The 25729-nt window shown below is 46.0% G+C and overlaps 1 protein-coding gene across 1 annotated transcript in view; it reads right to left on the bottom strand.

Moving 5' to 3' along the window:
- LOC147665791 (non-homologous end-joining factor 1-like) overlaps positions 1-25729 on the bottom strand; it is a gene marked incomplete at its 5' end in the record, with an annotated part of 230872 nt that overhangs the window by 142626 nt on the left and 62517 nt on the right. Inside the window, one exon of the mRNA XM_086949480.1 lies at positions 2428-2564. Within this exon, the coding sequence (XP_086805606.1) occupies positions 2428-2564 (137 nt within the window). The remainder of the gene's footprint in view (positions 1-2427; positions 2565-25729) is intronic.

Below are 25729 nucleotides of genomic sequence, written 5' to 3'. Positions count from 1 at the left end.
AAGTGGATAGTGGAGGGGGGAGGGGCGAGGGAGGATCAGCTGGGAAGAGGGGCGGGCTGTAGAGGACGGGCTCCCAGGCACAACAACAACAAAATGGCAGAGGAAACGAAACAGCAGAACAGGCACAAATACAAATGGACTATTCAGACAATGTGAGCAAAAGCGCTACGATGAACGGTTTCCTTATTAAATTAAAGCAAAATAACAATCACACAAATAGCGTTACAACAGCGTGATTTCAGCAAGGTGTTAAAGTCGTCAAAAGCGCTTAAATTAAATTCAAATTTATGCCCATGCTAAACACGCTACAGCGTTATGGACACAGGGGTCAGCAGATATGAAATCAGCAGGACTATGTAGAAAGCGCAGCACAACGATACCAGGGAGAAGTAGGGAGCTTGGGGAGCGACCGCTACCAACAGCGTCGGGACGGTCACCACAAATGGTCCAGATGCTACTCAATGTGTAGGGCTTTCGCATCCTGCCTTTAGCACAGCTGAAGCACCCCATGAGGCTTTGCTTAAGTTAAGATCAGCGCTGCCCTGCGCAACTCAGACTTATCTGAAGCATCCTCAACTGTGTGCACAGCACAGCAACAGGACTCCTCGCAGCTGTACCACCCGTGCCATTGGAGCCACTCACTGATGCCCCTAGAGCACGTAAACAATGCCCCTTTCCAGCTGAATATGCAATACACTTCTCTTCTTGATGTCTCCAAACTCTATGTGCTGCGGCAACAAATGATAGACGGAACACTGAATAAATATTCTCCATCAGTCAAGCGATCTGGATTAAATCCATTGTTCTTTTGCTCACTTGGCCACCTCAGTTTGCACATAGCCATATGCAAATCAGTTGTGACTCTGCTCCTCATGGGAACAGTCCAGCCCAAACTGCCAAGCAAGGTTCTCCCTGGACCGGAAACAAGCAGTTCAGGATGACTGTTCCCATGATGAGCAGTGTAAAGATTCATTTGCATATTGTTGGGTCCAAACTGGGGTGGCGTAGTGAGTAAAATATTGATGGATTTAATCCACATCTCTTGACTGGGGAAGAATGTTTGATTTATTCAGCATTCCGTCCATCATTTGTTGCCACTGCACTTTTTTCCCCGGAGTGTGATGGGGTGCCCAGACGTTGGTCCCTTGCTCGCTGTGCCACTGGAGTCAAGCTAGCCTGGCTGATGAGGGTTGATATACTCCGAAACCAGTCCCAGGATGCTTGTTTCCGATTCAGGGAGGACCCGGCTTGGCAGTTTGAGCTGGACTGTTCCCATGAGGAGCAGGGTCAAGACTAATTTGCATATGGCTGGGTCCAAACTGGGTTGGTGTAGTGAGCAAAAGCATGATGAATTAAACCCACATCTCTTGACTGTGGGCGAGTGTGAGTTATTCAGCATTCCATCCATCATTTGCTGCCGCAACACTCCTCACTCTCTATGGGCACTTTAATGACACATCCCCAAAGATGAACATTCCCTTAGTGTACCTTAATTATGTTCCTCCCCAAATTAATCATGCCCTCTGCATAGTTGAATTACCCCTTCAGATTAATTATGCCCTTGGTGTAGCTACAACAAGCCCCTCCTAGATGTATTATGCCCTTAGTGTAGCCACATTATGCCTCCCCACAGATGAATTATGCCATTGCCGCAGATCAGTGACGCTGTATAGCACTGTTGAACTATGGACGCAGTGCAATTCAAGTACACCCTGTAGCAGCTCCCTTAACCTCTTCCAACACTCACATTTTTCATGTATTGGTATTTACGAGATAGCTTGATGTTACCTCCCTCCACCTCTCTTTCACTCTTTTTCTACTAGCCCTCCCCTGATCGCTTTTCTTCCATGTCTCCCTACCCCATCCTTTCTCTTTATTCTACATTTTAATTTACTGCCCCTTCATATCTTTTACCTCTTCCTCAAGCTTTGCACTACCCTCTTTATCATGTACCACCTGTCTCCCTTACTACACCATTTCCTAACTCTAAAAGGGGGAGAGGTGTGGCGCCGCGGCCAGGGCGATTGATGCTGGATGCTGAGGATCACGGTTTGATCACCGGCTCCGGCGGCAGGGGTCTGCCTAGCACCATGCGACTCTGGGCAATAGCTGGCTTAATCTTCCCAATGGCCCCCAGCGCCGAGATTAGAGTACTATACAAGTACTGGATTTATTTATTTATTTATTTATTTATAAACCCATACTCCCTCTACCCTTCTCTACTCCTGGCCTCCCTGGGATTCTCCCTCCTCCTTCTTTCATTTCCCCCCATTATCAGATCCCTTTATTCCTTCATTCTCCCCCCTCAGAACCCAGTCTAGCTCACAATGTCATTATCATTGTTCTCTCTTGGGATGTCACTTCTGCCCCTTATCCATCACCCCCCCGGCCCCTGCAGTAGGCCAGAAGCTTCTATTGAACGCGTACCTCCATAGCTGGAGTTGGTGATGGCTCACTTGCCATGTCCTCGGCGTGGTTCTGCTGAGGTTCTGATCCACTCTGCTTGCTAGGGTTCTGCTCCTCAGACTCCGTTGATGAGGCTGAATCTTGGTTCCTGGTATCACCTGGAAGGAGTTGGAAGACAGAAATACCTCAGAGAAGATGCAAACCTCTCTTTGTTAAGCACAGACAATAAACGACTGCCCAGAGTCAGAGTAACCATGTTCAGAACTGGCCTGTGCTTGTAAAGGGGCAGTTTGCGAAATATGTCATTCGTTTTTACATGTCATTTAAGTCTGGGCAGTGAACTTCCCTCTGCTCTGGAGGTCTTGTAGTTTTCTGCACTCCGCGTTACACAGAGCTCGTGTAGTTCCAAAAAACTCCACTCTACGGAATGAAGTTTTTCCCTCGCTTGAGTTCGTCAACGTCAAGTTGGCGAGCACGAACGAGGAAAATCCACCTCCAGGTGAGATTTTTCCTCATTTGGGATCGTCAACATCAAGTTGGTGAGCGCGCGCATGGAAAATCAAACAGCAGGCAAGATTTCTCATCGCGGGCGGTCAGATTTCTCATTGCGAGTGGTCGGGTATGCTCGTGACCGCTCAAGATGAGAAACTGTCCGTTCGCATACAGAAAGCTGCCGCTCGAGTAAAAATCTACTTGTGCGGCAGAAAGGAAGCAGCATTCGCTTGCGCTGTGCATGGTGCCATTCGCGAAGATTGCACAGTGCGGACAAGCACCTGGCACTGAAAATCATGGTGAACAGCATTTATCTAAAGAAACTCCCCCGCTTGCAGTGCTCCACGCAGAGGAGTTGTTCTTGCACTACGCGGAGTTCCGCGTACTGGAACTCCACCCAGGCTTAATATCATCACCACACTCTGGTGCCTCTGGGTTTGGGGTTGGATTGGAAGACCACTCTGCATTAACACTTGATATTTTATATATTATAGAATGGGGCATGTTTCCAGGAGATGGGCCTCTATGCATTGAAGGGAAGAGACAGCCACAGGCTGCAGGCCTGGATCAAGAGATCTCTGCTGCCAATGCAACACTAGAGCGGGTCAAGAGCCTACTGCTAACAAAGCAACATCAGAACGGGTCCAGAGCCCACTGCTGCCAATGCAACACCAGAGTGGGTCAAGAGTGCCACTGCTGCCAATGAAACACCAGAGCGGCTCAAGAGCCCACTGCTGCCAACGCAACACCAGAGCGGATCAAGAGATCACTGCTGCCAATGCAATACCAGAGTGGATCAAGAGATCACTGCTGCCAATGCAACAATAGAGCGGCTCAAAAGCCCACTGCTGCCAATGCAACACCAGAGTGGGTCAAGAGCCCACTGCTGCCAGTGCAACACCAGAGCGGGTCAAGAGCCTACTGCTGCCAATGCAACACCAGAGTGGGTCAAGAGCCCACTGCTGCCAGTGCAACACCAGAGCGGGTCAATAGCCCACTGCTGCCAATGCAACACCAGAGTGGGCAAGAGCCCACTGCTGCCAATGCAACACCAGAGCGGATCAAGAGATCACTGCTGCCAATGCAATACCAGAGCGGATCAAGAGATCACTGCTGCCAATGCAACACCAGAGCAGACCAAGAGTCCACTGCTGCCGATGCAACACCAAAGCGGATCAAGAGATCACTGCTGCCAATGCAATACCAGAACGGATCAAGAGATCACTGCTGCCAATGCAACACCAGAGCGGATCAAGAGCCCACTGCTGCCGATGCAACACCAAAGCGGATCAAGAGATCACTGCTGCCAATGCAACACCAGAGCGGATCAAGAGCCCACTGCTGCCGATGCAACACCAAAGCGGATCAAGAGATCACTGCTGCCGATGCAACACCAGAGCGGATCAAGAGCCCACTGCTGCCGATGCAACACCAAAGCGGATCAAGAGATCACTGCAGCCGATGCAACACCAGAGCGGGTCAAGAGCCCACTGCTGCCAATGCAACACCAGAGCGGATCTAGAGCCCACTGCTGCCAGTGCAACACCAGAGCGGGCCAAGAGCCCACTGCTGCCAATGCAACACCAGAGCGGATCTAGAGCCCACTGCAGCCAGTGCAACACCAGAGCGGGTCAAGAGCCCACTGCAGCCAATGCAACACCAGAGAGGGCCAAGAGCCCACTGCTGCCAGCGCAACACCAGAGCGGGTCAAGAGCCCACTGCTGCCAATGCAACACCAGAGCGGATCAAGAGATCACTGTTGGCAATGCAACACCAGAGCAGATCTAGAGCCCACTGCTGCCAGTGCAACACCAGAGCGGGCCAAGAGCCCACTGCTGCCAAAGCAACACCAGAACGGGTCAAGAGCCCACTACGGCCAGTGCAACACCAGAGCGGGTCAAGAGCCCACTGCGGCCAGTGCAACACCAGAGCAGATCAAGAGCCCACTGCTGCCAATGCAACAATAGAGCGGGGAAAGAGCCCACTGCTGCCAATGCAACACCAGAGCGGGTCATGAGCCCACTGCTGCCTATGCAACACCAGAACGGGTCATGAGCCCACTGCTGCCTGTGCAATACCAGAGCGGGTCAAGAGCCTACTGCTGCCAATGCAACACCAGAGCGGATCAAGAGATCACTGCTGCCAATGCAACACCAGAGCAGGTCAAGAGCCCACTGCGGCCAGTGCAACACCAGAGCAGGTCAAGAGCCCACTACGGCCAGTGCAACACCAGAGCTGGTCAAGAGCCCACTGCGGCCAATGCAACACCAGAGCGGGCAAGAGCCCACTGCTGCCAATGCAACACCAAAGCGGGTCATGAGCCCACTGCTGCCAATGCAACACCAGACCGGTCCAGAGGCCCCTGATGCCAATGCAACATCAGAACAGGTCCAGAGCCCACTGCAGCCAGTGCAACACCAGAGAGGGTCAAGAGTCCACTGCTGCCAATGCAACACAAGAGCGGCTCAAGACCCACTGCTGCCAATGCAACATCAGAGTGGATTAGTGTATAACAAAGTGTGTCCTGTTTTCAAAAACACTCCATGAGCCACTGAGAGGCTTCACAATACAATGGTTTCCTCGCTAGAAGCTAGCACAAGTAATCAAGAATAGAAGGATGTTATTAACTTTAGAACACTGCTTCAACCTGACACTACATTCAACACCACTACTACAACTAGGGAAAGTTTTAATGTAATTTACCACTACATCAAACTCACCACATTGGCCGGAACACCAAACGTAAGCCTAATATAACCCTTTACACTAAAATGTATTAAATTACATCAGTTACCTTATGCAAAGAACCATGCTAGTCTTGAATATCAATCAACTTGTTATATTAAATGTACATAAAATTAAAGTAAAGTTTAACAAATGGTAACCCTATTCCTAAAAATTAATTAGATCAAAATTGAATGCACTAGGTTTAATGCACAACCTTCACCCAAATAGTACTAACCAAACCATTGATTACATTGAATAAACTCACATTAGATCTTATTAAATTAAAACATGTTAAGTTCATTCTAATGCTTCTCCTAACCCCACTTAAAGTTAAATCAAATAAAACGTAACCAATGATCTTAATCTATCCCTAATGCTCACCCTGACATACATTAAAAAAACACAAGCACTTATTAACAAACCCTATTGTCAGCCTCAAGCTTAAATTAATCTCAATATTATTATATTAATTAGGTAGCAAATAACCTACATCTAATGCTTACCGTTAAAAAAAACTTAAATAAACAAGCAACACTAACCTTACCCTAACGGTGACCAATAAACCCAACCCTGAACTAAATTCATGTAAATGTAATTAGGAAACTCTCTTGAACCCTGGAGCTAACCTCGAACAGCACTTATTGAAAGTACTGGCATCGACAACAGTGTGTTTCTGAAACAGTGGCTTCGAGGCAGTGGGGGGTCACCATCGGAAATAGCCAGCAATGCCATCTGTCAGGGGTTTTAGCATCCGGGCATGTGTGTGCAGCTCCCCCACCCTGATCGACAAACTAGCCAACCTCGGCCTCAGACAGCTCGTCACCGAACCCACCCTCGCCGCCGGCCACACGCTCGACCCCATCTTCGCCACAAGCAACCACGTCACCTTCAACAACACCACCGAACTCCACTGAACCGACCACCGCTGCATCCACTTCACCTTCATGAAACCAACCACGCACCACCGCACCCAACAGCTGCCCCGCCACTGCTGGAGCAAAGTCACTGATGACCAGCTGACCTCCACCCTCACCCGGAACCCACCCACCGACCCCACAGACCCAGATGCCTCCGCCCGTAACCTCAGACAGTGGATCGACGACTGTGCCAACACTCTCGCCCCACTCAAGAAACCCTCCATCAACCACCCCAGCAAGAAAGTCGCCTGGTTCACTGAAGAACTCCAGACCTTCAAACGGACATGCCGGAAGCTGGAGAAGAAATGGCTTCACGACCACACACCAGACAGCCGCGCAGCCCACAAGGACGCCATCCGCAGACACCACCACCTCATCAGAACAGCCAAAAGACCGTCCTTCAAATCCCGCCTAGAGAACAACGCACACGACAGCAAAGACATTTTTTACATAGTGAAGAAAATCTCCAATACCAGCACCAACACCAACAACATCCCACCCTCCCAGGAACTGTGCGACTCTCTGGCCACCTTTTTCCACCACAAGATTGCGGACATCCACGACAGCCTCAACTCCTTACCCTCCCAGACCGTAATACACCACCCCCGAACGCCAGCTGCACCAACAAGCTGACCTCGTGAACCCTCGTCAACGACGAAGAGACTCGAAAGATCATGAACTCAATCCACTCGGGTTCTCCACCGGACCCCTGTCCAAACCACGTCTTCAACAAAGCTGACAAAACCATTGCACCCCAACTGCGAAAAATCATCAACATCTCCTTCGATACCGCAACATTCCCGGAAACCTGGAAGCACGCCAAAATCAACGCACTCCTCAAAAACCCAAAGCGGACCCCAAAGACCTCAAGAACTTCCGGCCCATCTCCCTGCTCCCCTTCCCGGCAAAGGTCATCGAGAAAATCACCAACATGCAGCTGACCCAGCACCTCGAAGACAACAGAATCCTAGACCCGTCCCAGTCCGGATTCAGACGCAACCACAGCACCGAGACGACATCAGATGCCAGCTGGACAACGGCGAAATCACAGCCCTCATCCTCCTGGACCTATCAGCCGCCTTCGACACGGTCTGCCACCGCACACTCAGAACACGCCTCCAGGAATCCAAAAGAAGGCCCTCGACTGGACCACGTCCTTCCTCTCCAGCAGAACCCAGAGAGCCCGGCTCCTGCCCTACCGCTCCGAAGCCACCAACATCATCTGCGGTGTACCCCAAGGCTCATCCCTCAGCCCGACCTTGTTCAAGGTCTACATGGCCCCCCAGCACAACCTGAACACTATCTCCTACGCTGACGACACCCAGCTCATCATCTCCCTCACCAAGGACCCGCACACAGCCAAAACCAACCTCCCCGAGGAAATGAAGACCATCGCCGAATGGATGAGGAGCAGCCGTCTGAAGCTGAACTCGGACAAGATGGAGGTCCTTATCCTAGGACCCACCCCCTCGGCCTGGAACGACTCCTGGTGACCGACCGCACTGGGAGCAGCTCTAACACCCACGGACCACGCACGCAACCTAGGATTCACCCTCGACTCCTCCCTCTCCATGTCGAAGCAGGTCAACGCCATCTCCTCCTCCTGCTACAACACCCTCTGCATGCTCCACAGGATCTACAAGTGGATCCCAACCGAAACAGGAAGAACAGTTACCCAGGCCCTCGTTAACAGCAGGCTGGACTATGGCAATGCACTCTATGCAGGAATCCCAGCCAAACACCTGCAACGACTACAACGCATCCAGAACGCCTCAGCCCGATTGATCCTCAACGTCCCCCGCCACAGCCACATCTACTCCCACCTGAGAGACCTGCACTGGCTCCCCGTCAACAAAAGGATCACCTTTAAACTCCTCACCCACGTACACAAAGCACTTCACAACACCTGACCAGCCTACCTGAACAACAGACTCAACTTCTACACCCCGGCCCGCCAGCTCCGCTCCACCGACCTCGTCCTTGCAGCTGTCACGCGCATCCAACGAACCACCTCCGGTGGCAGATCCTTATCCTACCTCGCCGCCAAGACCTGGAACACCCTCCCCACCCATCTACGGCAGACCCAAGACCTGCTCACCTTCAGAAGGCTCCTCAAGACCTGGCTCTTCGAGCAGTAGCAGCCCCCCCCCCCCCCCCCCCCCCCACCCCACCCTCAGTGCCTTGAGACCCTCACGGGTAAGTAGAGCACTTTACAAATTCCTGATTGATTAGAGCCACAGGATCCAATCAAGTACAGGCCCTCCCTAGCTAGGGTTGGATTAAGCAGAGACCCCTTGGTCTCCCATGTAACGTGGAAGGATCCTCAGATAATTTAGGTCAAGAGTCCAGTTTATCGCTGTGTTGCTAAGCAGCAGTCACATTCAAAGAGGGTTTTTACATTTTAGATAGTGTCGAGCAGCGGCAAATTGAGGAAGTAGATACATTTATTCTGCCTATCCCCCCCAAGCTAAATTTCAATGACAAACGTTTTAAAACCTGTGGTTGTTTCGTGGCTCTCATGCAGTTCATGAAGAACCCTAGAATCCGCCATGGACACCTCAGCTGTAGATGTGTCTTCGTGTAATCTGCAGAAGCAAGGAAGGGGGGGCACAGGTTGGGTCAGGCCAGTGATGATGGTAATCCTACAGGACCTTGCAGCCAAAGGCATGTGTGGCCTCTCCTTTATTTGTGGGAATGACCCTGAAGAGGGTGATATTTTGATCTCTAAACTGAGGAACAGAGAACTTGACAATTAACTCTTCTATTCTTTAACAAACTGCAAATGTGAAGTTTTTTGTGCTTTGTAAATAGATAAAGACCACCAGCAGGAAACAAACACCCTCACCAGCAAGGTTCAGGTTTAACCCCTCCCCTGCGGGGCTAATTCCCCCGATGTGCTGGGGGGCGGGGGGGTGCAAAGCGCCCGGGTGCTCATGACGAGCTCGGCTCATCATGCAGCACGGTGGCGCTGTGCTCATGACGAGCTGAGCTCGTCATGACCACGCCCGTTGCAATGGAACGCCCAGCACAGCAGGGGAATTATCCCCGCGTGGGCGAGGCGCAACGGTCATGACGCGCTCAGCTCGTCATGAGCACAGCGCGACCGTGCCTCATGACGGAGCATGCAAAGGGTTAAAAAATCCACTCATCACATTTTGTTTGCTCACTAAAAGCAGTTCGAAATGTAATTGACAAGTTCCACATGCCTATGTAAAAGATATTGACACTTTTAGCCATTTCCAAGCTGCTAGACATGTGCAAAAACTTGTCTTTAGAAAAAGTAAAACAAAAAATTATATCTTCCTATTTCTTTGTGAATGTTAAATTGTTGCTTCTGTAAAATAGTTCGACCTTTTGAGTACGGATTATGAGGGCATGGGGGGTATCCAGCAGTAGCATACGTATAGCAAATCCATCGGAATGTGAATACACAAGGGAAGAGAGTGCATGGGAAGGGAAGGGTGAGCCAGGATACAGAGCTGACCGGTTGATGGTTTAGACAGCGTCTCAATGGCAAACAAACCTATTCATAACAATTGATCAAGTTTCATCTACTTCCTGGAGAACTCCATTTTTGTTACAATGACAACGAGCTACAGTGCCGTCTGACTGAAGCAGAGCGTCCTATCATCAAGGTGAGCTTACGCTTGTAGGAACTTTGTTTTATTGCTTAATGTGTGGAAATCGCAAATAATCTCTGGTACCATAAGGTGAAACCATCTTGTTTGTGGCATCCATTTTGTCAGCTATGTAATTCTTCCATCCTCTGCTGCTCGTCTTTTTCCCTGCCTGTGTTGTCTATTTTAGTTAACTTGCTGACTCAGCTAAAAGCAATATGCATGCTAAAGAGTTTGTAGCTGCCAGAACACCTGGTCTCAGACTCAACTGTCAATCTCTTAGTGCTGCCATAAGCACTCCTGCTCCCCCTCCCACTTTGCTGACTAAGTGATTTCCCATTTGCCCATGTTTGTTGGTAGTTATTCCTGTGTAGGCCTGTACCTTCTATTTGTAACTACATGCTTACCAGTGCATAAAACTCAGTATAAAAGGCCCATTGTCTGTGTATTCAAGCCACTACCTCCTGGAACACTTGAGGGTGTGATATGAACGTGGTCTCACTCATGAGTGAATAAACTTGTTATTTTGAATATCAGCTTCAGTGTTAATCTCTATTTTGTTGGTCTAAGGACCAGTGGACAAAGAGAAGGGTGAACCCTGCACCGGTGTGCCCCAAAAAAGGCACATTTCCACAAATGGACTGGAGTGTAAACAAAATTGTGTACCCACAGTGCTCATGTTTGTGCTTGGATTATCTCCCATTGAAAACATACAGTTTCCTCACAGCTTGGCTACCTACTTACATAATGAAGTGGAGTGTCAACAAAGTGGAGTTTCCACATTGCAAACATACAGCTCATCTAATATTATGAACATCGCAAAGACTATTTTATATTCTTGGTGATATCAATAAACAATGTCGTTTTATTAAATAAAATTTACTTCCAGGTGAAATCTTGGGCATAGAGTCTCTTGCCCGCGTTAGTTATTCATTTATTTTTCAAAAATGTTGTTCATGTGTTTTTAAGAATTGCCAGAATGTTACTGCTCCATCTTTTCATCTTCTCAAGAGGAACCCACCTTAAAGAGGCAAAAGTGGAAAAAAATGTCAAACGTATGTCACAATAAATGGGTCTTCTTGAACCGCAGAAAGGAAATCAGTGTTATTGTTGCACTACTTACTATCAGAGGGTCAAGAGATGTTTGATCCCCTGTCAGAATTATCAGCTGAAAAAGCAGCCAATTTAAAAGAATATGCAATTTGTATTTAAAAAACGTGATAATCATTATCTTCCCAAAGTTAGTACAATTTTAGAAAGATGCCACTATGGGACAAGGATTCAGGGAGAAGGAGAAACTACAAATCTCTTGTGAGAGTATTGTACAAATTTGTGTCTTCTTGTAAATTGAAGAGTAGTGTGGAAGAAAAGGAAACGGGATCAACTAATGTTAGGATGTAATATTGAAAAAGCCAATCATAAGCTTCAGCAAAAAGAACATCCTACATTAGAGGAGGTATTGCTCATTGTAAAAACAAAATGGAACATTTTATGATATGTGTAGAAGTTATTTTGAGAAATTTGATAAACTGGTAAAAGTTGGTGACCATAATCCAAACAAAAAATTAGTTTCAAGGAAGATGTTTCTGCTGTGGAAACAAACAAAGCTCCATTTGTGAATAACAGAGACAGTCCTGATTTGGAAAATGTGTACAAATCTTGTGGAATGAAAGGCAATTTTCACTGGGTTTTCAAAAGTAAAATAAGTTAAGAAAGGTGCGTGAAGTGAATGCTGAAAAATGAAATTGAGAACGAGTTTGAGTGTGCTCAAATAGTCTTACAAATAAATAATGGGGATAAAAAAGTCGCACTGGCGATATACAATTTGAAGGGAAAGTCACACAGGTGTTACTTGATTTGTACTAAAAAATTACACGAATTTCTAGGAAGTCTTTTGAAAAACATTTGAAACAGTGTGAGTTTCGTAATCCCATCACAAAACCTTATGCTGAGGGGAGAGGACAACCCATCAAGTTAGAAGCCTAGTTTAATGGGTTGATTGACTATATGGGAAGGTATGTACACAGGAAAATATAAGCTTTTTCAAAAGGTGATAGTATTTTGAGTTGATTTTACAAAAAAGATTTATATTAGATCCTAATAATGATCCTCCTATGATTTTGAACAAACTGGATCAGCATGTGCAAGTGGTGAAAGGGAAACAATGCAGTAACGAAGAGCATGCACTACAAATTCATGAGGAGTTTCCCTCTGTTATTAAAAAACAAAAATTAGGTGGCATGCTCGAAGGGTTATGTACACCAAATTTTTATAGTGGAGGGGGCACAGTCGCCAAGTTGTAAGGTTGGGTGTGTGCTTTTTGGAATATGACAAGAAATACAGAAAGAATTACAGAGGTTGGAAAGCAAATGCATAATTGAAGAAGTGGAGCGTACAGAGTTGTAAGCTCCTGTGGTGGAAGTGAGGAAAGCTAATGGAGCATTAAGGTTGTGTGTGGATCTTAGGCAGTTGAACAAATGTGCTGTAGGCGATAATTTTATTATTTCTAATATTTTGGAGATGTTGACTGGGGTGGACAGAGCTAATGTTTTTCTACAATTGACTTTGCTTCGGAGTACCATCAGATTATGTTGGATGAGGAACTCGAAAAATGTTGTAACATTTATCATTCTATTTGCAACTTTTAAATTTGTGGGAATGCTATTTGGGTTGATCTCAGCAGCCTCTCTCTTTCAAAGAGCGAAGGAAAAGGTACTGAAACAAGTAGCTGGAATTCAAATGTATCAAGAAGATGCTTTGATTTTTGGAGGAAGTGAACAAGAACAGGATGCAAGAGTGAGGGAAGATCTAAAAGTGCCATAAATCTAATGGTTAAGGATTACAAATGGAAGTTTAGAGAATTTGCTGGCGGAATCGTTCGGGGGGAGTGTGTTGTATTTGCTTTCCCCTCTTCATTGTTCTTTCTAGCATTCAGAAAGCAACTTAAAACTTGGATATTCGACAAGTAATTCCCCACCCCTCCTCAAGCGCCTTGAGACCCTCTGGGTATGTAGTGCGCTATATAAATTATTTGACTTGACTTGACTCTAAGTGTCTTGTTCTCTACTGCTCAGCCTGTCTGTGTGATGTCATCTAGAGTTCTATCTGTGTATGTTTAAGTGTACTTGTAAGTTACCTTTGAGGCTGAGCAGCAGGGCAGCTGTTCCCGGTGGGGCCTTTACTGGATTCTACTATCTTGATCATATGCTTTGTCTATTTATCCTATGACTTCATATCAACAATAAATATTAATCTGGAACACAGCAACCAAGGAATCATCTTTATTTTATGGAATATCACACTGGCGATGATTGGAGAAAAGAAACCACACGTAAAGAGAAGAAATTGCTAAAGAAACAAAGAGAAATTAGCTGATCATTATGCTCAACGCTTTAGATGCCCCACCCGTGTCTACAACATCAGACAGCCTACAGAAGTAAGTTTTGAGCGTTGCATCTGGTCTGCCTAAAATTTGTTAATAAATTCTGTGTGCAGCTTGACATTTGAAACTGACCAGCTTACAAACACTTTGCAGAAATACGTTTTGGGCGTAGGAGATTATGTGGTTATGAGATTATGTGGTTTGAATAACTTTGAACCTGCCTACAATGTGTCTTCAAAAGTATATGGAAGACTGAAATCTGCGCAGTCTAAAAGTTCTTTAATCTCTGAGAACGAGAATTCTCATTGAATGTTGGTACTTCAGCTATTTGGCAATACTACTGAGGGGAGCCGGTGAGTTTCTTAACCTTGCTGAACTAATTCAGCAGGTCCTGGATATAGTCGGGATATAATCTACAACATTCTGCATTTTCTGATGTTTAACTTGTGACTGTGATGCAGTGGGATATAATAGTCTGTGATGGATTGCCGTGTTTGGTACACTGTTACAAGCGTCTGCACACATGGTACAACGTACATGGTTTTTCTTGCTACTAAGATTACGACCTTTCCTGCTACGAGAATTACTAAGCACTGAATTTCCTTGGTTAAGCACTTTAAAGATGCACGTCTTCAGTAGGGGGCGAAGATCGGGTCCCGGTGTGAGGTGACTGTGAAATATGGTGCATTCGGGTGACATTTATTTTAAGGCGGTGGTTATTTTCGGACTACTTGTTGGATCGTTGCAAAATGTCATCATTTAAAAAAAATTATAAACGACTATTTGGGACTCACCCCAACAGATTCTGCTTCTGCTTATCAACCTTTCTGCCAGCGGCGAGCTCTGCTTTCACAACGCGCAGCCTCCTGTTTCTTTAGTGCTGAGCTGCCAAGATGTGCCGTGAGCACCTGGCTCAGCGTCAAGCACGTGCAGCCATTTTCCGATTGGATAGTTCTTCTGCCAACCACTTTTATGCCAACCACGTAACAGTCACGCAGTGGCTACGTTTTGCCGTTTTCTTAACGTCTTCCTAAGGAAAAGATTATCGGCGCTTTCATCCAAGTTTCTGTAAACTTGCCAAAAGAGTAAGCTGCCTTCGAAGTTGGACGACTTCGACTACTTTTATTATTTTAACTTGTGTTACATATATTTTGATCCACTCTTTTGCATATTAGCTAATTTACGGGGTGTACTGTGCGTGTTATAATTTACTGTTGTGTGCTGATGTAAATTGAGTATGGTTTGTATCCAATTACCTACTATGTGATGCTCTATGCAGGTTATTGCTTATATGTCAGTTTTCAAAATTTCTTTAAAGGTACTGAGTTTGCTCATTACTAGGCATCCTAATTTATTGTGGCGAGCTATTCATATGCTCAATTTCTAATGAGGAGCTCAACGTTTGATTTCTGGTGATAAGTTTATCCTGTCATACTTACTAGTCCTGAATTCTATTTGAATTTCTTATGATGCAATGTTTTAGTAATTGATTTTATCTATGCGTACTTTTGCTCTATTTCTGTAATGGTGTTCAGTTTTACTGGTGATTATTTGTTATGAACCACTTAGGTGCGCTACCTTGTTAGAGGTGTTCATATTCCATTTTCATGCTCAGTGTTATTTATGCTTGGTGGTTATGAGCCATATAGGGGCTCAATTCTGTGGGTGCTTACTTGTGCTCAACCACCACTTAGGTGCTCAATTTCTATTGAGGTGTTCATTTCTGCTTTCTTGTGATGAATTAAGTTATTCTTGCATTCAATTGTTATCTTCTGGTGATGGTACAAACTTTAGTACTCATGCCCATTTTTGTGTTCAACCTCTTCGTTCTACTATTGCGAAGAGAGTGTATATATGGTGTGTGTTTTGTGTTCGTTTATCCTTTTGCTCCTCTGCTTCCTGTTTCTTTTCCTCTTTGTTTCTGTTCTTCATTGTCCTTTCTTAGTGCCTTGTTCTCTGCTGCTCAGCCTGTCTCTGTGATGTCATCTAGAGTTCTATCTGTGTATGTTTAAGTGTACTTGTCAGTTACTTTTGAGGCTGAGCAGTAGGGCAGCTACTCCCTGTGGCACCTTTAGTGGATTCTACCATGTTGATTATATGCTGTGCCTATTTATCCTATGACTTCATATCAACCATAAATATTAATCTGGAACACAGCAACCAAGGAGTCATCTTTATTTTATGGAATGTTACAGAGGGGTCTTACATTGAGCTTCCAAGAGTGAGATCATGGTGGCATTGCCTAGCCCCTAAGGAAGGCCCAAACACACAGATAGCGCAAAGAAGCAGAGCCGACACCAAAACAGAGGAGACAGCTGGACTGGTAGAGTAGCACCCGTGTCAGGTATGGAGGTCAGGAGACCCCCCAGGAGGGATCGCCCTGCAGAGGGTTGCTCACAGCGGAGTATTCGAATGCTGGATACACTATACCAATCGGGGGGGGGAGGGGAATGGAGTGCCGTAGTACTTTAACCAAAAGCAACAACGTATTGACCAGGCCCCCCACTGCCTGAACCTAAGATGGCAGCCGCAATGTATTGTTGTAAACGTATTGTAGCAGGGTTTCCGTTCTCCCACAGAACTGTGCACAGAGATCTAGAACCTGGGTGAGTTAGGGTGACCCACAACTCACCTTTGTTTCAGAAATCCCCTTACCAAGCTAGCTACAGTGTCTCATCGGTAGTAATAACTTACCAATGACTTAGACAATCCAGAACATGAACTTAGAGTACCTCAGGTATCGTGGAACACATGAACACTCTTTCGTTTATCATTCCAAACCGAAACTGGGAGGCAAAGAATACACGTGCAAGTTTGAAATGTTTATTTTTCAATGCAGCATTCTCAAACGCAGTATCTTGTATAATATCAACATACATATTATAAAAATCAGAGTCAGCAGCATAGTCACTAATCCATAGTAAGCAAAAGGTGATAGCATGTTATGATGCAAAATCTATAGAATTCTGTATCACCTATATTTCGCGCACCCTAATTAGCATATTATATTATATCTAAGAAGGTCTCATCTGGGTTCTTAGCAGGGCGGACCCATACCTCTAATTCTCAGTAGGAGGAGATCACATCAACAGCTACCAGCTCTCAGCATGCTCAGCATCAAGTGTGTTGATTCATTCCCTGTAACTGTATCCTAAACCCACGTAGAGCCAAATGTTGGCAGAAACATTATTTGTGTTATGACTAACGTTGTGCGAGGATCAGGCCTTCAGCAACCTTGTGTTAGGTTATTCTGAGAGTGTGCAGTTCTCAGTGTGCAGACAGTTGTACCAAGTGTATCAAGCACGACTGATACCAGGGCAATAACATATTATTCTCAAATAAATCACATCTTTCGTCTAGGTTGAAAGCTACAATAACAATTAGGTGCTGTGTGCAAACCGAAGCAGAAAGAAAATATGGCGTTTAAACATTTAATAAGCACATGCTAACTTAACACAATATATAGAAACGTAGTAACCATATGACACCCCCCCAATGATCCGAGGACGGTTAAAAGAGAAAAATATAAGCCAATACTCTATGAGAGGCAAGACATGAAAGCAGAGTTCAATGATATTGAGCCAAGCTAAATGTATGTAAATGTATGTAAAATTTAAAAACACAAAAACGTATGTATGAATGCCTATAGTGGCCACACAAAATATAAAAAGTCGAACTTGAGGCCTACTTTTAGTTAATAGGCCTAGAACATATGAAAAAATCGAATGTTCGTATTGAAAAAGGCACCATTCAGAATTACTAAAAAGTCACGTGCCATAACGATGGAAGTCTTCAGAGTCACTCATTGTTGAATGAATATGCAAAATAGGTAGCTACAGCTTCCAACATGAAATCACTGCCATCATCCGAAAACAGTTCAGCCATCCAATTAAGCAATGGTAAAGAACATACGTGCTCCTCCAACACCGATTCCTCTAGCAACATCAGAGGACAACTCAGTGGGTTCTCGAGAACGCTCTGCGCCGCTGCGAATATGTCCCACTGACCCATTAGTCCATGCATCGCTGCCACAGCCATAACCCTTTCGCCAGAACAGACCAACTCGTGAGCCACTACGGGGTTCATCAGCTGATCAAAGTTGACGTCAGGAGAAGTCGGTAAACAGAGACACAAATCAATGGCCCAGTCGAAATCACAGCTCAGGCAATGAAACACAGGCTGGACACATGTGAAATAGGAAAATCTGAAGGATAATCCAAAAGCCGTGCTTAAGGTCGCAAGCGGCAAGGCGCCATAATAATCAAGCATCCGGTTGCGAAACTGCATCAGTAGGGGCTGAGCGTTTCCTTGCGCAGGATGGGCATCCATGTTTTATAAAATAAAATATCACCAGAACGCCTGCAGCCAAAGCCAGCAAAACAGGAAATCCGCCAAACAGGCTAGCGAATATAGAATGAAAGAACGCAGGGATAATACCAAATACTTTTTCAAATGTAGTCACGAGACCACTGCTAACCATTTTAAAAAAATGAGCCAGGCTCGTTGTGGAGGAGGCATTGAAGATTTGATGAACCAGCTCGCAGAAATGAAACGGCAAATCAGTACTTAAAAGTGCTTGTACTTCTGTGCGTGTGTTTGCTATGTGAAGGACATAAGTTTCGCGGGCAGAGCTCAGGGCCACCTGCTTTTGAGACAATAGGCTTCTTATACGGCCTAAACCATTGAACTCAGCTCTCAAGGTTGGTATTCTTGGCCAAATTAAAACTTCTGAATTCCCATGCGTGGGTGGATACAACACATTCTTGCAGCAAACCACCCTTTCTGACACGGTAACCACATAAGCGATACCAGCCTCTAACCCACAACAAAACTCGTTATTCAAAAGTAAATAACTTCCGTTGGACAACAAAGTGAACATGGGAACTATTGCCGGAACTGGTGTCCCTTTCAAAACACAGGCCAAATTAGGTTTGTCCTGATTACAAGAACCATGCAACTGGATGTGTCTGCATATTAGTGAGCGGTCAGGCGACTGTGTACATTCTTCACCATTCAGATTCACTTCATTTCCCTCCTTTAGGCATCTGTAAGTGTATGGTAAAGACCATGTCTCATGGAAGAAAGCGCTGCCTAATGGTTCATATCGCCCAATGGCTATATATTTCATACAATTTGTAAATTTATACAAAGCAAAAGGTAATGTTATAACACCATGGATAAGCCAAGTCGCAGCAGTCACCTCAGCCACAGAAACTGGCAGGGATTCAAATTTTTCAATATGTAACATAGAAAACGTTGCATCTCTCATTGATAGCATGCGCTGTTTCTCAGTTAGATTAAATGGGGCAAATAATGATGAGACGTTCATAAAATTCCATGGCACTCGACCAGACTTAAGAGTCTGTAGTGTCCAAGCAAACTGCATCACAGAACGCAATTGATTTTGACCATGATATAACACGGACACTTCATCATGTACAATGTCAACAACAGAAGACACAATATTGTTTAACGTGTAAATTCAGGAAGAAAGCGTGTTAATGCTGTTATCAACAACTGCAAGCACCTTCTCTAAATTTGATTGATCAATAGCTCTCAGGCGTTTAGCAGCCTCAACCTGGGTAACTTTCCAAATTTCATTGTAAATCGCATACAGCCATCGTTTAGATCTACCTTTAGCTGGGCCTTTTATAAAATCGTTCAAATCCACATTATCATTTAATAGAGACAGATGTAGTTTAACTGCAGCTAATGTGGAATGTTGTAACCAATTCTGACACAGCTTCCCCACAGTATAAGTCGTGACAGTATAGTCTTCTTCAAAACTGGGATCGAGTCTGACTTTTGTGAACCCCTTAGCCAAACCCAGAAAACGGCGTTGGCAAGAATCAGCACTCCTATGCCATACCAGCCAACCCTTGGAATCCAAACTGGAAATGTTACAGGACTAATTGTGTAAAAGAGTTTGCAACTCCTGAATGGACAAATCAGTAAAATTACCCCAACCTGTATATTCCTCTAAATCTGGGATGGTCGGTGTATTCAATTTTTTAGAAGTAGCCAATCCAAAGCATGTTGTTTGGAAAATGGATGAATTTAAAAACAACATGTGATTCGGGATGAGACATGCACGGTGCAAAGCCTCAGTGCCTTGTACCTGCCAATCTTTGGTACCCCAAACCGATTTAAGGTCAATTGTTCCTTTCCAAAACTCGTAGCCATCTACAGCCAACCTGTCTAGAAAGGACTTCGAATACAGCATTTTTGTATCGGTAAGTCTAACTTTGGACATGTACTTTTGTGTCATTTTAAAATAAAATGACTCGGGATTAGATTGATTAAAGTCTGTAAAATAGGTGTATTTTTTCAGAAACGTATTGGAACTGCCACCGAATGGAGTAGGGCAATGTTCCCATTGTGTATAATTTACAGCAACCCTCCTGGAATTTGTCTTATGTAAAAAATGATTTCCATAGTTTTGAAAACAAAACAAATCACCATAATTAATAGAATCTGTGTACAGATCCTCAGCATCGAAGGCAACATAATACTTCAAATCAGAGAATAATGCTTCTACGGCCTGAATATCCCAATCATCAGAACGTATATTCTGTTTAATTACATCTCCCATGTTAACTCTAAGCACATTTGGAACATTAATCACTTCAGTGGGCCCATGTATCTGAAACCTAACCGCATCCCACACAATCCCATCAAGGACAGGCCAAGCAGTAATGTTAACTGTATTTAAGTTTCGTTTCAGTCTGTGTGCCGAATGTGAAGAGGAAAGAGGGGCCAATGTTCCATTAAGGTACTGAATTCCTGTTCTTTCTTTAACGTAGTGACCATCAATCAGGCGGAAAAAATAAAACACAAAACCAATTGACATAAAAAGATAGAATGAAAATAGGATCAACCAAATGTATGTCCAAGGCGGAATTAAAAAATGTTTTTTAAACAACGTGGCATATCTTGCAATGTTTGTGGGTTTCTTTGAAGGTTCCGAAACAGAGTCAAAAGAGAATCTGGACTGGCCTGCCAAACGGGTCTGTAAATCAGGCATCGATAAATCAGCAGGATAAGTGTAGTTTAGCTCATCAATGTTAGTATCAGGAATAGTATTTAATAAAGGACTGGATATGGCAGGCATCTCAAGGGATACCTCCTGTTCTGCACCAGATGTAATAGCCAGCACAGAGTGCCTCACCATGGAAGGACAAGATACAGCCGGTGTCATGCTATGAAGAATCGGCCACCCTGTGTGTCTTGACATTGTCAATAGAAATAAATCTGTTTTCCTTACGACCTGGAAGTGGTGGTAAAATGACTGTTCTTGTGCCCTTCAATCCAAGAACTCGAACCGGTGCTCGATATGAGGGACCAAACTCTTTCTTGTTATCGATCTTCTCTCGAACCAGTTCTCCAACTTGGGGTAGCCAGCCAACTACCGGGATCTGCAGCGCATCATCCGATGTGGAGGGCAAATGTTCCTTTGCAAGACTGTCTCTGGTCTTTTGTAGATTCTGTAAAACATTGCAATGTTCATCTACGTCAAAGGCCGTGGCCTGGGCCTTGCTGTCTAGCCCATCGAGGTTAGGTACATACATCTTGATACCAAAGAGCATTTCGTATGGGGTCCGCCCACCCAGAGACCTTCTAGGGAGATTATTAAGCGCACGCTGCACGCCTATGAGGTGGGCTAACCAGTTTCTGCCAGTGCCTATAACTCGAGCTGTCAAAGATTGCTTTAAGTCGCGGTTCATTCGTTCAACTACACTATTCCCTCAGGTCGTTAGGGACTCGAAAATTTGACTTGGACCCCCATCGAAACCATAGCATCCTTATACGCCTCAGAGGCAAAAGCCGGACCCTGATCCGAATGGAAGGTACCACAGGCAAAAATTCCCACAAAGACACGCAAATCCTTAATGACAGTACGTGAATCAGCACTTCGATGTGGCCATACCCACACAAAGCGTGTGCATGAATCAACTGCTACTAAGATGTACTTATACGCAGTATCAGAAGAAAATGGACCGCAGTGATCCAAATAAACGCATCCAAGTGGTTTATTCGAGATGTACAACTGTGTCTGAGGCGGACGCGCAGCAGTTGGAGGCTTAATCTGCTGGCAAATGTCACATTGAAGGACATAATCGCGCGTCTGTTTATACAGTCCCCGCCACCAGAACCTCTGTTGTAGCTGAGTTACAGTGGCTGAGACGCCCGCATGCGCAGACGCCACACCTTCATGCGCCGCTGTAATCAAAGCAGCTCTGCGATCCGAGTTGGGAACTAGACGTTCGCCAACTTCAGGGATTTTCACATAAGGAACCTTATCGGGACTTAAGTGGTATGTGTATTTAGAAGGGAACCCCGCAGGATATTTACTTCCCTTCTCCGTTGCAGCAACTGCTGCCAAGATGTCATCATCTATTTTGCTTTTGGACCTCGTGACCGCTGCAACTAAGTATTTTGATACCGCTGACTTCGCTGCTTCATCAGCAAGCGAGTTGCCAACAGCGTGGACCCCCACGCGCTGATGACCGAGAGTATGAATCACAAACACGAGTGGCAGCTTTTCTTTCATTTCCGCCACTCGGACCCAGATCATTTTATGTTTTATTGTGCTACCTTTGGAATCGCGAAATTCATTTTGAATCCAAAAGAACAAGTTCTCATTGTAAGACTGGACACAGTAGTAAGAATCACTTACGATTAAAGTCGTCACACTAGGATCAGCGTACTCCAATGCAAGCATCAGTGCACGAAGCTCTGCTAATTGTGCGGTGCAGTCCCCAAGCGTCTGCGTATGCACGACACTGGACTTGAACTCATCGTTCACCATGGCCCCGACCACAATGGCGCAAGCGGAAACGTAGGCATGTTTAGAGCCATGCGCAACCTGCGCCGAACCATCAGTGTAAATGATGCAATGGAAATCCTCTAACGGCCGCATTGCTAATGGAGCAGGATGAACAAATTCATACTGTAAATACTCCTGCGACCGTAAAGTGGCGTCAAAAATAAACGTGACATCCTGGCACGTCAAGGATGCAGCCCATTGAATCCACCAAAGCTTTGGAATTAGGTACACTGGCTTTCGTAACCGCCTCTAAGGCAGGACACGGGGTAACAACCAACATGCGCTTTCCTTGTGACAGGGCACGTTCCTTAAGAATTGCCATCTGCACAGCCGTTAAAACTTTCTCCACAGTGGAAAACCGCAATTCAGCCGAAGTGTACAAGTGTGACTTGTAAGCTATAGGTACTGTGTCTCCTTCATTAAAAGTCAGGTACGTGAAACCCACCGCCCCAGGGATAATTCTTATCACCAGGTTGGTTTGGTTATCACGAGTCTGTAAGTATTCAGAAGCGAGCAAATCAGCTGCAAAGACTGCAGAATGGCCGAATGCTCAGGCAGCCAGCATGATTTGGAAAAAGATGGTTGTATCAAAGCATACAAAGGCTTGATACGCTGGGCATATTCCGGAATGTATGTCCTCCCGAAATTCAGAAAGCCCAGTAGAGATTGTAATTTTTTCAGTGTTGTCTGAGAGCGCAACTGTGCGCATTTCTCCAGGAAGTGGGGTGCTAAACCCTTCCCTTCGTTGTTAAGCTCGTAACCTAGAAACAACACTGTGTACTCTGCAATGTGCGATTTTGCAAAGTTAAACTTGTAACCTATGTCAGCAAAGTTACAAATTATGCTATTAACCCGACACAGATGCTCCCAAAGATAGTCGTCTGTGAGATAAATGTCATCCACATACGAACAAGCAACTGGGTCGAAGCTCTCCAGAAGAGAGACAATGCGTGCGGAAAATACTCCAGGACTGTTCTTGTAGCCCATTGGGAGTCGCCTAAACATTTTTTGCACACCGCCGCATGTAAAACTGGTCCATTGGGAACTTGGACCGTCTAATCTATGGGCATAAAAACTATTGGAAATGTCAAGCGTGGTTTTGAACCGTTTACGCTCAAGACTATTCACTAACGCAGAGCCATGAGTATTCTGTACTGCGCAGTTACGGCAATGCGAGTTCAAATGCCTATAATCCAAAACCAAACGATATGAGCCGTCCGGCTTGTTCACAGTAAAAAGGGGGTTATTCATCGGTGACACACACGTTTCAATTACACCTTGATATTCCAATTGTTCAAGGATAGCCGCGACTGAAGCTTTGGCTTCACGCCGTATGGGATATTGAGGTTGAGGCTGTGGCTGAGACCGTAAAGGAATCTCGTGGCTTGGTGACAATTTATCCCAGCCACACTGATTGCGGTACACAGCCGGCGCAAGCGCCAGAGCCCACTCTTCTGCAAAATGCAGCGCCTCCACTCTCGGCACAGTGTGCGCGAAGCTGGGTAGGATTACCTCCTCCCCTCGCGGAGCTGCGAGAACAAAAGGTGGGGGCCAGTCAGCCTCCGAAAGCAAAATGTCATACGTAGACGAGAGATTTTCCCAAAATACCCCTTTTACAGTTCGCTGCATGTCACCTTCAATTAGCAGGACAATTTCAAAAAGACGTTCAGGGGGAGCAACATGCATATCAGCAGTTTCGATCACAACATAAGAATTAGTCGCTGTCACCTTCAACAGTGGACGGAGGGCCTCTCTCACTATGGTAATCTCTGCTGCGCTGTCCAGCAAGGTCAGAGCCCACGTCAGATTCCGAAGCCGCGTTCTCACTATCTGGGGCATAACGATGCGCGGTCAAGGCAGCGACTTTCTTCGTGGCAAACTGTGGTCTCTTGGGCGTAGAGCCTTCCTGCTGATCTCCACCGGCACGCGGGCGGGGCTGACCACGTCCTTGCTGGCCACCCCGGCCCCTGCCGCCCCGTCCACCACCGGTTGACGGAGCCGATGAGTCCTGAAAGGAACGAGGAGAGCGTTGGTCAGAAGCCTGAAACCTCTCAGGCGATTTAATCATCGCGCGGTCGCGCAATTCATAAACACGATCCGACTGCGCAGGCAACGGAGACGCAGGAGCAGAAACCTGTGTTTGTTGTTGTTGTTGCTTACCCTGATTCTGCTTTTTAGGCCAATTTTGTTTCTTGGACTTTTGTTGACCACTAGTTTCCGATGTCTGACCCTGGGGTTGCTTCTTCTCCTTATCAGGAAAAGCTTTAACCCCCATTGCATTGCGGCCAACCATTTTGTACGCAGCTACAATTATCCTTGCTAACCGTCGGGGTCGTTCGGCCTCGGGAACCAACGCTAATGCGTTAGCAACTTGAAAGTTCACTGCATCCCCCTTGACATTCGCAAGGATCAGATCGCAAACCGCATCAAAGGAGCCACACAGGCACATACCCAATTCAACAGCCGACTCCGGTCCGTGTTCGTCTTGAAGACGCTTAAGGACCCCACCTAGATTGGTCACAGACGGGGAGCCATAGCACCTCGCATAGACCGCTGCAAAAGTCTTGCCCCAGGTCTCACAGTCAACAAGTTCAGGAGCCAAATCTTTCGGCAAACTTAGTGTAACAATCCGGTGCTTATCACCCGGACTCGTGTTGGGAAACACAGCTTCCAGCTGGCCGAATTTCTCAGCAAGCCAGAACGGAAAATCATCCTTGTCCTGGGGCTTTTTACCCATCACGGAATTAACCATGACCGGATTGATTTTCAGACCAGCATGTTCTGCACTAAGCTGTGCGCCCCTAGGGGCCGCGTCCTGAACATTACGGCTAGTGTAATGAACAAGCGCTCTAATCACTTCCACCGCGACTTCATGAAGCCGCCTCAGATCAGCCACGTTACAAGTGGCACGTCGGGGGTGAGGAGTAAATCCAGCCAAAGCGGGCCAAGGAGTGCCCGGAATGGACAATGGACCTAACCTCGGAGCGGTTAAAGCGTGCGGTAGGGCGCCACCAAACCAAACTCCATGCTGCCAAGCATCAATAGGAACTTCCAGTGCCCTGTACGGAGCGTACGCAACCGGTACATCCGAAGCAGTGTATGAGTGGAACACACCAGAATTAGCGTCCACTGCCGGAAATGTCACCCACGAATAAAACAGTTCGTACGGGTAAGCATGTTCCGCACTCACCACCAGAACCACAGCCAAGCCTTCCAGAGGAACATCATACATCCGCAAATGGTCACGCACCGCAATGCGACTATGCTGCGGGATGTCCACGGCTTGAGCCATGTCAGCACAGGAAAGTGAAAACACAAAGAATACTTTGTAGCACAACTGGGTAGTAATTCAAAGAAACCA

This window comes from Lissotriton vulgaris, unplaced genomic scaffold (assembly GCF_964263255.1).
Source record: "Lissotriton vulgaris unplaced genomic scaffold, aLisVul1.2 SCAFFOLD_1823, whole genome shotgun sequence".
In the NCBI taxonomy this organism is placed as follows: domain Eukaryota; kingdom Metazoa; phylum Chordata; class Amphibia; order Caudata; family Salamandridae; genus Lissotriton; species Lissotriton vulgaris.
Note: the sequence above shows the minus strand (reverse complement) of the source record. Positions and strands in the feature narration are given on the sequence as shown.